At 41.5% G+C, this 13432-nt stretch overlaps 1 protein-coding gene across 1 annotated transcript; it reads left to right on the forward strand.

Annotated features, from left to right (window-relative positions):
• Positions 1-3103: 3103 nt before the first annotated feature.
• On the forward strand, positions 3104-12800 carry mak16 (MAK16 homolog). The gene is made up of 10 exons (XM_084320558.1): positions 3104-3274; positions 3675-3724; positions 3837-3946; positions 5466-5530; positions 7520-7671; positions 8968-9022; positions 10055-10129; positions 10462-10575; positions 11348-11413; positions 11530-12800. Exons 1-10 carry the CDS (start codon positions 3260-3262, stop codon positions 11752-11754), a joined length of 927 nt encoding a protein of 308 aa, XP_084176684.1. The 5' UTR covers positions 3104-3259; the 3' UTR covers positions 11755-12800.
• Positions 12801-13432: the final 632 nt, after the last annotated feature.

Raw genomic sequence — 13432 nt, forward strand, 5'->3', positions numbered from 1 at the left:
ATGTTCAACATTCTAACAACAAACCCTAACCCAACATTCACATTTTTGGCAGTTGTTAGAATGTTCAACACATTTGTACCACATGCACAAACCTGCTTGATTATTTCCCCAAATAGCATGAAAGTTGGACAAAGTGGGTATGTCTGGAAAGAAGAGGCTTGTGGGTACCTATAAAACCAATGTTCACTCTGATATATTCATGTGAACGGCCAAGGGACCTTTTGGAAGATGAGCATGGCAGTTTTCTAGGCGAAAATTGAACATAATTTTTAATCATTGCCTATTAAAACCCCCTTCCCAACAGTTGGGCTTAATGGAAATGATACCAATGGAAAGCTTAGCTTCTCTAGTTTACAGGGATACCAATACCTTTGTGTTCGCTCAAATATTGAGCGCGCTATGGACCAAGATATTTATTAATGGGCAGAACCTTGATTTTACATGGCGGCCATCTTGAAATCCATCATGACGTGGCCCCTACCCCAAAATGAAAGCTATGATGATGAGGAACACGTGGGAAAAATTTGGTGCTTTTGTCCGGCGTGTCCACATCCTTCTCAAATCTGGTGCTAAGCCACTGCACTAATAGGGCAATAGTTGTAGAGGCAAGCTGGCGTGGATTTGGGTACAGGGACAATAGTGGACCTTTTCAAACAGGTGGGGATGACAGACTGTTCTAGGGACAGGTTGAATTATGTCAGTGAATACCAGGGCCAGTTGGTCAGCACAGACTTTTAGGACGCATCAGGGGATGCCGGCCGATCCTGCTGCTTTCCTGGTATTCACTTGCAGGTCCTCCTTGATTGATTTATTGATTGAAAACTTTATTAACAGATTGCAGAATGGGTACAGTACAGTACAGCTCAATACATACAATTGTTGAATGAATGAATGAATGAATGAATGAATGAAAACTTTATTTAACAGATTGCAGAATGGGTACAATACAGTACGGCTCAATACATACAATTGTTAAGGGGATGCAGACCTGAGAAAGACGTTTGTCTTGTTTCCATCAGGGTCCCCCATTTTCATTTCATATAGACATTTATGACACACAACATACATGACATTTATGGCATAGGGACATATAGGTATTTAGTACTGATACATTTGTGACATAAACGGTATTCAAATATACAGTACTGTTACCCCTAGATCCTGACAGAGTATATACATATGATGGGGAGGGGACTGTACATTAGGAGGGGGTGGGTGGGTGGGAGAGAAATATACATACGGCGGGGAGGGAATATATACATGGGCATTTACGGTGGCCAGTTTCGAATTGCAGCCTCCCGTAGGTGCTCTTTAAGAGCGGTTTTGAATGTGGGCAGGGATTCACATTCCTTTACAGCTTTGGGTAGGGCATTCCACATTGTTGTGGCATAATTGCGAAACGTGTTTAGTCCCTTGTTTGAGCCGAATCTGGGTTTAACATGATTTGTTGAGCTTCCTCTGGTGTAGTGGTTGTGGTATTCACTGACCTTTGGGAAGTATTTTGACATGTACATGGGCACCCCGGTCGTATAGTGTATCTTGTAGACCAGGCCCATTGCAAGTTGCTGTACTCTGTCGTCTACTCTAAGCCATCCTAGGTTGTCAAAGTGGGCAGGGGTGAGGTGGGTTCTGGGGTTCAGGTCAAGTAGTAGTCTGACCAGTTTGTTTTGTGATGTTTGTAATTTCGTTTTAAGCGCCTTTGAGGTGCTTTGGTACCATGAGGTGCACGCATAGTCATAGTACCCTTGAATGAGTGCTCCTGCCAGAGTCTTCAGGGTATTCTTGTTTACCAGAGAGGAGATCCGGTACAAGAATCTAGTTCGTTGGTTGACTTTTTTTTATTACATTGGATGCCATTTTGTCACAGGAAAGATTTGCCTCTAGGATGGAACCCAGGTAGGTAATTTCGTCTTTCCTTGTGACAATATTGTCACCCACTGCAACTGAGAAGCCGTCGGTCTTGCTGAGTTTGTTATTTGAACCGAAGAGAATGGACTCTGTTTTGCCCATGTGTAATGATAGTTTGTTATCAGCGAGCCATATGCAGATTTTGCCTAGTTCCGAGCGGAGGGTTTTTTCAACCTGCAACTTGTTCTTGTCAGAGACCAGCAGGGCTGAGTCGTCCGCAAACAGGAACAAGTTGCAGTCACAGGCTGACGACATGTCATTTGCATAAATTAGGAAGAGTAGCGGTCCTAGTATGCTTCCTTGTGGAACACCACAGCTCACTGTGAGGGGGGGGGATAGAGTACCGTTTACCTCTACCATCTGTTCTCTCCCCTCCAGGTAGGATTGCATCCAGCTCACTGATAAGCTATCAAAACCAATTGCTTTTAGCTTGTCCATCAGAATGGAGTGATTGACAGTGTCGAAGGCCTTTTGTAGGTCCAGCATGACCATGCCGCAGTATTTGCCCGCGTCCACCTCTTGTTTGATGTGGTCGTTCAAATAGAGGAGGCATGTGTCAGTGGAGTGGGACGTTCTGAAGCCAGATTGGAATTCGTAGATTAGATTTTTTTCCGCCAGGTACTTTTCGACCTGTTCGTAGACTATTTTCTCCATGACTTTCGAGATGGAGGTAAGAGGGGATGTTAAGGGGATGCAGACCAGAGAAAGACTTTCGTCTTGTTTACATCAGGGTCCCCCATTGAGTCTAATACTCCTAATAAATGTAGTGCAAATAAATTAAATAAAACAGGCAGTAAAGTAAACAAATATATATATATAGTGAAGATAACGTACAAAGATTGTTTAATCAGAGAAACATGCTAATACATAAAGACAACCGGATGTCACTTTTCATTTACATTCAAAACAAAGTCACACATGTACGATGAATTGGAAATGGGGGACCCTGATGTAAACAAGACGAAAGTCTTTCTCTGGTCTGCATCCCCTTAACAATTGTATGTATTGAGCTGTACTGCACTGTACCCATTCTGCAATCTGTTAATAAAGTTTTCATTCATTCATTCATTCATTCATTCATTCATTCATTCACACAACATGAAAAAGATGAAACCTAAATACGTATCCGTGATTACACCAAGCACCGCGATATCTAACGTGACGTGTCGTGACGTAACGAGAGTTTACGCGTGAGAAATGTCGGCTTCCTGTATGTCCATGTGGCTGCGCTGACGAGAGGAATTATTCTAGTCATTATTGTTATTATTATATAACATAATTAATAACATATACATCTGAAGTAAGAGTGTAGAAGAATACTTCTATACGACGGGTCTTCGAGGAAACGAAAATGCAACACGACGACGTAAGCGGTGATATTTGTGGCTGCTCATGGCTCATCGGTACTGTTGGCTAACCTATGCTATTGCTTAGCTTTAAATGGAGCACGCCATGCCGATGCTTCACGGTGTATAACCCGGATCATCTGTACAGCTTGTAAATGTTCTGGGATATATTGTCGTCGCTTTAACTGCGTAGCGAGATTGTTGAAGTCGACACTCTGTGTTCACGCGGTGTTGGCTTTACACGTTTAGAGTAGTGTCTTCGAATTTCTGCTTTCTTGATAGACTACTTATAATATTGATCCAAGGGAGATCCCCGTCTTTCTGCATTCGCCCAACTAATATTGTTTCCAAAACATTTTGTGTTGTGTGTTTTTATCGTTAACAATCTCAAACGACCACCGGTCTGATTCGCTTCTTCAGGTCATCTGGGACATCATTGGAAACAGACAGTTCTGCTCCTACAAAGCCACGTAAGCCCGGCGTCTGTTTTAATGTTATAAAAAAAGCTCACCCATGTGTCATTGCGGGTACTATTTTACATCCCATTAACTCACCATCGTGTCTCTTACCTCCTCTCTTCAGGACCAAGACTCAGAACTTCTGTCGTAATGAATACAGCATCACAGGGCTGTGTAATCGCTCGTCTTGCCCGCTCGCCAACAGCCAATATGCAACCATCAGGGAGGAGAAAGGTATGCTGTCACAATGGTCGCCATTTTTAAATATGTTTTCTCCTGTGTGAATGATGAATGAAAAACTTTATTTAACAGATTGCAGAATGGGTACAATACAGTACGGCTCAATACACACAATTGTTAAGGGGATGCAGACCTGAGAGAGACGTTTGTCTTGTTTCCATCAGGGTCCCCCATTTTCAATTCATATAGACATTTATGACATACACAACATAAATTACATTTTTGGCATAGGGACATATAGGTATTTAGTACTGATACATTTGTGACATAAACGGTATTCAAATATACAGTACTGTTACCCCTAGATCCTGACAGAGTATATACATATGATGGGGAGGGGACTGTACATTAGGAGGGGGTGGGTGGGTGGGAGAGAAATATACATACGGCGGGGAGGGAATATATACATGCGGTGGGGAGGAGACTGTCTATTAGGAGGTGGTGGGGGTTTTGGGCATTTACGGTGGCCAGTTTAGAATTGCAGTCTCCCGTAGGTGCTCTTTTAGAGCGGTTTTGAATGTGGGTAGGGATTCACATTCCTTTACAGCTTTGGGTAGGGCGTTCCACATTGATGTGGCATAATTGCGAAACGTGTTTAGTCCCTTGTTTGAGCCGAATCTGGGTTTAACATGATTTGTTGAGCTTCCTCTGGTGTAGTGGTTGTGGTATTCACTGACCTTTGGGAAGTATTTCGACATGTACATGGGTACCTTAGTCGTATAGTGTATCTTGTAGACCAGGCCCATTGCAAGTTGCTGTACTCTGTCGTCTACTCTAAGCCATCCTAGGTTGTCAAAGTGGGCAGGCGTGCTTGGCAGTTGGCACTCTCTGAGCATGGCACTAACACTGCCAGGGTTAGGGGTTTGATTCCCTCCGGGGCCACCTATACTGAGAAATGTATGCAGTCAAGGCTTAAGAGAATAGTCAAAGACTCTAGTCACCCAAACAACTGCCTCTTTGCACTGCTGCGGTCAGGCAAGCACTACCAGAGTCTCATGGCCAGTACAGAAAGACTCAGAAGGAGCTTCTATCCCCTTCTATGCTCAATGACTATGTAACATCAACCCATCCATCTACACTCATTGCACACACATCCACATGCACACACTCACTTTAACCTCTTAAGCCATAGCCATATTTTCAGATTGCCTCAATTCACCTAAAAGTACATACCCAAGTAAATGGAAGATTGCTCCACTTCTGCAAGGTTTATTTGCATGTTCTTGGTATCTAGGGACATCTATGGACCTCATGCTTCCTGTTGCAAAGGAGGTGTTGTGGTTTGTTCCCACCCTTGTTTTTGTTAAATAAAAGTTGTTATAAGCCTAACCCTTACTTCAACCCTGATCTTAACCTCGGTGGAGACCTCACTCCTCACCCTAACCTAAAATAGAGATTTATTTTCGGGGGGTGGGGATTATGCCGTATGGACATTGAATTGACAATGATGTATTGATGTCCAAATCCTACATGTAGAGGCTATAAATGGCATGTTTTGTTTTTGTACTTCCAGGTCAGTGTTACCTGTACATGAAGGTCATAGAGCGAGCAGCTTTCCCTGCCAGGATGTGGGAGAAGGTCAGTAGATGCTGTGTTTCAACACCAATAACATCTAGAGTCTAGACTGTCTGAAAGGATTGTGCTTGGTAGGGAAGCACCGATTCCACTAGAGCTGCCGCGGTATTGATTATTTCCTTACCGCACAAATTTGCAAAATATTTCCTACCGCCGCGGTTATTACCGCACGCACACAAAAAATAAAAAAAAAAGTTTGAATGCATTTTTTTTTTTTTAGTAGTAGTCTACTCTTTATAGCATATAGCCTGCCTCTAGTCTAAATGTCTATCTTTAGAGGATGACTTTGCAGCATGAATATTGTTTGGGATTCGGCAAGCACGCATTCGTTATTGAAAGTGAAACACGGATTCGAAGTTTCCCCTCTGGTCGTGCGCAGTTCACTCGGTGTCGCGGGCAGGGGTAGTTACCCCTAACCCCCCCGACCCTTTCTTATTATTATTACTATAAAGTTACTACTTTATAATAAAGGCATTCGTTTTGTGGCATTGACATTATATAGTTATACGTTCAATAACATCAGCGTATTTACCGGACCATAGCAAGCAATACTCTATTCATATCTCAGTTCCTTTCTTTGCTCAGAGCGTGCTGAGTTGTCCCATTCTGCGGTCTGTTAATAAAGTTTTCAATCAGACGAGTGTATAGAACGAAGGGCTTTTATTATAACATTCGTTGCAGACAGTAAAATCATTATGTCTCGTTTAGTACTCCTGAGGCGCGATGGTAGTCCACTCCGGCGGAGAGTTAAAGCTAACGTTATTAGCCGTGTTGTGATGAGCTGACATTCAGGACATAAAAAAACTAATACGCGCTTGCCGATTGGTGGTAACACACTGCATGACGCTACAACGTGTGACGCGTCTCTCTTCTGACCAATCAGTGGTCTGCAATGTTTCACGTGACTTTTCTGGTACCCAATAGGGTCGCTTGGAACCTCGATAGAGTAGTAGGGTATATCTGCAGAGCCGCAAGCCCAACGAGAGGAGGGTAATTTATTATTATTATAAAAAACAGCGGTGACGCGGTATTCAGCCTACTCTGCGGTGGCCGTGATGTAACAGCGATACCGCGGTAATGCGGTAATCGCGGCAGCTCTAGATTCCACTTCTTCACTGCCATAACCATTCTGAATCAGTAATCAATGACCAGGGTTCCCACTTGTCATGGAAAACCTGGTAAATTGACAAAAATTACCAAATATCCTAGGGAAAAATCGATGTTGTCTTGGAAATGTTTAATAGTATTTACCCCTCACTCAGATTGCCTATGTAAACATAGGTGTGTGTATTTAGTTTGAACCCTGCTAACGTTTTCAGTTTCGGCCAATACAGAGGTACCGATCCATCACTTTCACTGAACAGTACAGACTTAGATCATCAGTTTGATGAAATTATTGAGATATAATAGACCTTTCTCCATTAGAGAGATCTAACATGCTTATGCGTCTTATAGATGCAGTAAACTTTGCAATTTCTGGCATGTTACACATGGTTCTTGGTATTGGATTTCAATATTAGCCTGGTATCGGACTGATATTTGATAAGTGTCTATCAGTAAATCCCTAGTGCTAAGCAATTCCGTGTCAAAAGCCACATTCTTGTGCTTCTCTAGGTGCAGATTAGAGTTAATTGTCATCTGGTTTGTCCATGTTTTGTGGTGATGTATGATTGACTCTGTGTCTTTTTAGATGACTTAGTATAGGCCAGGCTAGGGGTATAGCGTGAAATTTAATTCTCAGAAATGTCTTATTTAACATGCAAGTGCCCATTTTTCGCTCAAGTGAAATACAGTAAACCTTTGGAATTTAGTTAAAAGGGCAGAGTTCCATAAAGCTGTCATGACGTCCAAAAACGATAGCTATTGCTATTCTTTTTTAATTTATTTACATAATTACAAGGGGATAAAAAAAAAAGTGTTAAACTATGACTAAGGCTCTAGATCACTTAAGATGTAATGACTTTACCATTGTTCTGGTGTGTGTCTCTCCAGGTGAAGCTCAGTAAGAACTATGAGAAGGCTCTGGAGCAGATAGATGAGAACTTGATCTACTGGCAGCGCTTCATCAGACATAAATGCAAACAACGCTTCACCAAGATCACACAGTATCTTATCCGTATCCGCAAACTGACACTCAAGCGACGGTAAGTAATTGTTAATTCAGTGTTATTACTAGTAGTAACGAGTGCAGCATTATTGGTGGTAGTTGTTTTTCTTTGCAGTCATAATTAATACTTTATTCAGCAGTGTTACTGGGCCACCACAGTGTAAACTACTCTCAATAAAGAGCCTAGTTTCGGGCCAGTGTTTGTGATTAGCAGTTATCCATATAAGATCAGTTGTAGCACCTAAACTAGAACCCAGCCGGGACAGAAAATCCCAAACAAAAATGATCCCCAACTAGTTGCCACTGCTACAGAAAAGTGAGTGTGGATTTGTGTTTAACACTTTGGTTGCCTAAGGTTAAATTAATGATATACCATAGATTGCCAGCGCTATTTGTCTATGGAGAAAGTCCCCTTCTTTGCAGGGCTATAACTTTTTTAATTCTATTGCTACATTGCCATTATTAGGGCCCATTCAAAGTCCTATATGTATTGTTCATTGTGTAGCAACGTTAAACTTTTTCATTCACATATTCATAGTAAAGTATGGTCTAATGTATAAGTATGTTTTCATCTCTTTCTGCAGCTTTCTCCAGAACGTGATATATAGCCCCAAATGCATTATATTGATGATGAAATACAGTTTGATGGCAATCAGCGCGATATAAAAAATTCCAACTAGACGTACTTCTAGAAGTTACTACACGTCATCTGATGTTGACCGGATGGGCGAGGGGGCGTTTATAATTCCGTGGGCAGCGTTATACCAATCATCTAATGTGGGTCAAATGTTGATAATATCAGTTATTATCGAAGACGGTAACGTTACACGCTGAAACTCACCCCAGTCTCCGCGCGCCGTTGGGCGATCATCGTCGAGTAGAAATTTTATCATTATGGGATATATTATTACCCGGTCCATCTCCAGCTTGTATAATGGTATATACGTCCAAATCATGTTGTTTATCGAGTTATTGGCAATCGATCGCTATGTAGTGTGACGAGCTAGAGTCACGGAACATGTACCGAGTGGCCGGAAGCAATACGGACGTCTAGCAAAACCTCTAGTGCGCTTCCTGTTAAGCGCTTGCGCCGATCGGCCACCAGATGGCGCTCCTGAACCGCCAGAGAGCTCAGTGGGTCCTGCTGGTGGATCTCAGGCCAGCGGAGGGACATTATGAATCCGATCGCAGATTTTTGAAATATTGATATAAAGACGACGTACAGCGTCCCCCGGCAACTTTAGCATGGCCAGCAAAGACGTCTAAAGACGGCTCCCGGCAGTCAAAGTGTTAAGTTGTGAGCTGGACTGATTTTGTTGTGTTGTGATTTCAGGAGGAAGCTGGTGCCTCTCAGCAGGAAAGTGGAGGCCAGAGAGAAGAGGAAAGAGGTCTGTGTTTGAAATAATGAAGAAAGAGACCGATTTGACCCTATATTGTATTTTATATATATATATACGGTGTATATTATTTTTCTGAAAATACGCCTAAAAGTACATACCCAAGTCCATTAGCATGTTATTGTATCTAGGGACATCTATGGACCTCAGGGGAATGTATTCCCAGTGTCAGAAATATTGTGTCCGTTACTATGCTTGAGTAAATAGTAATGAACCAAAGGAGAATATAAATTTTTATGGAAAGAAATGATTGGGTTTCTTCATCTTTGACAGTGAATAACACCATGCTGACAATGGCTAAAATATGCCACTGAGCTCATTCAGCTACTTCTTGAGATCAAGTATAGTAATAATCTAAGCAAATTAACAATGGGCAGATCATTTACAGGGTTTTTTGTAGATGCAGTACTGAATTTTTCCACCTGTACACAATGCAATATGACATATGAATATAAAAGGCCAGGCCTATAAATGACTTTATAGGGTCAATTGATGCATCATTTGAAAGGCCAAAATCTCCTCTATTCTATTCGCCCGGTAGAGGGCAGCAAAGACCGTGAATGAAATCTACTGTTAGTATAGTTACTTTTGTATAATCACGTTTCTTTTCAGATGTTCACAGAAGGGTAAAGAAACGATATATGTTGTATTTTATGGCAATAACATTGAGGTTTGTTCCATCCGTGAGATGTAAACACGATATTCCAGTTAATGCTTGTAAGAAAAAAATGGCCTTCCTTTGTCGACGGCTGGTGTGAGCTGGGTAGTGTAGTTTTATGAAATGTAGATGTCCATCGAAAGCCCTGGGTCTCCACTTTCTCTGGACTACAACGATTTCATGAGTGCTTCTTGTTCTCATCTAATCATCCGTTTTCCGATGCAATGCGCGGAGATTCTTTATACTCTCATATTTAGCTAATAATACTTACAATCATTGCTAAACAAACGTAGTGCTGAAAATGTACACTATGTGTGTATTGTTGATCAGAATTTGAATACAGCAACTGTGTTTTTGTCCTATAGGAAAAAGCCCTTATCGCCGCCCAGCTGGATAACGCCATAGAGAAAGAACTGCTGGAGAGACTCAAACAGGGAACGGTATGTGACATGTGTTCTGTAATTTAACTCTTATCAACATCCAATATGAATTTTCACTGAATGCATTTGTTATACGAGACCTTTATTGTTCCAGAGTGGACATTGCATCATCCTTAAACATTGCAATGTATAGGACAGAAATGGACAGTATATGCATTATATTTACTCTTCTAACTATCAGTGTCAATAGAGAAACCTGTTTTAACTTACTGGTCCACATCTTTGACAAAGCTGTACTTTTACTCTTTAGAAACGATTTGAGTCATAATTGAGTAAGAATGAGTAATCTTTGTGTATAGAGCCAGTAATCATGTGTGTGTGTGTGTGTGTAGTATGGAGACATCTACAACTTCCCAGTCCATGCCTTTGACAAAGCTCTGGAGAAACAGGATGATGAAAGCGAGTCGGAAGCGGAGGGAGAGGAGGAGGAGGAAGAGGATGACGAGGTGATCGAAGTTTTAGGATTAATGTCTAGCGATGTTATAACTAGGAGGACCTTAATCTAGAGGACCTTCTTAGAGTGCAGAGACTACTTAACCTGTACAACCTGAGGGACTACTGTTAACCTGTACAACCTCAGAGTACTGTTAACCTGTACAACCTGAGAGAGACTACTGTTAACCTGTTGTTAACCTGTACAACCTGAGAGACTACTGTTAACCTGTACAACCTGAGAGAGAGACCTCAGAGTGAAATATCTAGATTGGTTGTTTTCGCTGGACTGCGCTTAATCCGCTGTATCTATCTTTATCATATATCTATGTCTGTCACTAGCCAATGGAAATGCTAGAAATTGTTGAAAATTCCTATTGTTTCTCAATAGTCCAGTCCGCTCCACAGAATGGGCCGTCGGATAGACACGCTGGTTGTGTGTAATGTAGGATAGACCGATAGAGACAAAGGTATAATCAAAGGTTCAGTGCAAACATTTATTATATATAATAATGGAAAGTAGAATAAACTGCTCGTTTACAGTATGCCACCTATGCAGCTAGTTTATTTTGATCTATTGTCTCTGTTATAAGGTGGTCTGTCACAGAGTTAAAACATTTTCACTATCAATTTATAAAATTAGCCATTGTTTTTGGTTCTGGCCCAACACATAATGGCTTGGAATAAATGTGGCTCGAGGCCAAACTTAATTGCAGACCCCTGGTCTACATATTGTATGTGATTCTGTATTCGCTGGATTACTAAATTCTCCGTAAACGTTTGCAGGACGTTGGCAAGAAAGAGTTTGTGGCCGAGGATGAGATTGACGAGAGTGACCTCAGCGATTTTGAGGTAAACATGGCTTTCACCTCATCCACATTCGGTTCTGGAATGGCTCAAATGGAGATGCATCACGTTGATCTAATTTCATAAAAACATAAATATCTTGTTTTTAATCTATCGTACAGGACATGGATAACCTGAAGGGGAGTGGTGATGAAGAGGAAGGTGGTGAGGAGGAGTCTAGCGAGGAGGACGACGAAGAGGAGTCTGAGGAGGAGATGGAGACGTCTGTTGCCAAGTCTAAAGGCAAAGCTCCGGCGAAGGGCCCAGCATTCGCGAAGAAGAGGGCCTATGTGGAGATCGAGTACGAACAGGAGACAGAGCCGTCCTCCAAGAGCAAAGCTACGTAGTTCCCGCGGAGCCTTCGCTCTACCCCCCACCTATGCTCCACCCGAGGGGTTCTCTGTGTTGGGGTCGGGACTCCTTGCGTGGGGTGTCTCACCCTCTGGACTGCCCTCAGGGACACACTCCTTCACTTGATCTCGTCGACTGAAAGTGTCTGTGTCCATGTAGTCATATGGTTCTACCACCAAGTAAATTAGTCTGTTCACTATATTGGCATATGCGTTGTACTAGTGTATGAGACACTACTATCGCAGTGTATTTTAAGCTTGCTTCCTTTGAGAGCATTTTCCAAATTAAAACTGTCCCACTTTGCCAGTGAAGGAGTGCATCTATCTTTGGGGCACATGGTTGGACAGTTGGAACACACGGCTATTCTCACATAGAGACTCCTGGCTTCAGGCAGGGGCCTCCTTCCTTTTACAAACCATGTTGCAATGGTTCCCCAAATCAGACTGGTTGTTGTTGGTGTAGCAATGTCAACCCATACACCATATAGTAAATCGGTGCCTTTTTCTATACAGTGGCGCTGCTGAGCGTTCATTAGAGTACTTGGTCAGCAAACATGGTATTGATCAAACTCTAGCTCTGACTCTCTCACTCCTGTGTATTTATAGAAACGGCAGAGACGGGGATCCTGTCTTCATCTCTATTCACCTAGAACAGGCATTGATGAGGTCTCAATTAACATGTATAGGATAGATTTCCACATGAAAATCTTAATTTGTAATCCTTTCTCCTTGGATCTTTAAATGGGTAATATTCCATAAGAATTCCAGAGATGTCATCATCGTTCCTTATTTGAAAGCATTTTGGGAAAGATGATGGTGCGGTCTGTGGGAAACTGCCCCTCTACATGGCTGATGATAAGTGTTTGCAAATTTATAATGTGTATGAGGACTGACCAGCCTGATACCATGGACCTCCTCCTGATGGTATCTTGGTTTATATTGGTAATGTTATTTGTGTGGAAAAGATGAGAAGACTATGACCAGAACCTTGGAGGTGGAAGAGTTGAGTCAGTGTATTTGAATGATACAGTAGCTGGTCAAGACCGTCAATTGTATATTTGATAAATAAATATATGAAATGTTTGAATCTTTTCTTTTATAAAGACTCTTTTTAGAAAACTATTAGATTAGGTTTACTTTATTTGATCATGGGGGATGGCGTACATTAATAAAACATTTTACATAGACGGATACTTTATACATCCCCTTAGGGAAATTTAGGTATCCAGTAGCTCAGTGCAGTTGACGGACAATAAAAAGGACAACCAACAAACAATGAAGGTCAGCACTGAAGTAAAAAAAAAAATGTTTTTAAATAAAAAATTCAAATAAATAAATGGTAAAAATAAAATTACGGAAGGGGGGTGGCTATAAAGTACAGCATCCAATGATGGAACAGTAATAATCCTGGATCCAACCAGGCATTACTGTTACTGTATTCACTTGTATAATTGTAACATATTTTCAGTAATCATGTTAGAAATATTGATATACGGTGATGGCTGATCCTATATATAATATATATTATAATATATAATAATATAATTTCCTTTGTTGTGAGGGACCAGATTGGGAGACAGTAAGATATTGTTGAAAGAAAAATTGCAAGTACGGTAGATATGTGTTTGAAACAGTGAGGTTGAGAAATGGTCTGATCTTGCTGTAAACAAATAGT

Source organism: Notolepis coatsorum, assembly GCF_963971535.1.
Source record: "Notolepis coatsorum genome assembly, chromosome: 1".
Taxonomy (NCBI): domain Eukaryota; kingdom Metazoa; phylum Chordata; class Actinopteri; order Aulopiformes; family Paralepididae; genus Notolepis; species Notolepis coatsorum.

Excerpts from the sequence above, each read along its gene's own strand:
- mak16 (XM_084320558.1), top strand. Across the intron at positions 5,531-7,519 it reads CTGCCAGGATGTGGGAGAAG|GTGAAGCTCAGTAAGAACTA; the intron begins GTCAGTAGATGC and ends GTGTCTCTCCAG. Across the intron at positions 9,023-10,054 it reads CCAGAGAGAAGAGGAAAGAG|GAAAAAGCCCTTATCGCCGC; the intron begins GTCTGTGTTTGA and ends TTTGTCCTATAG.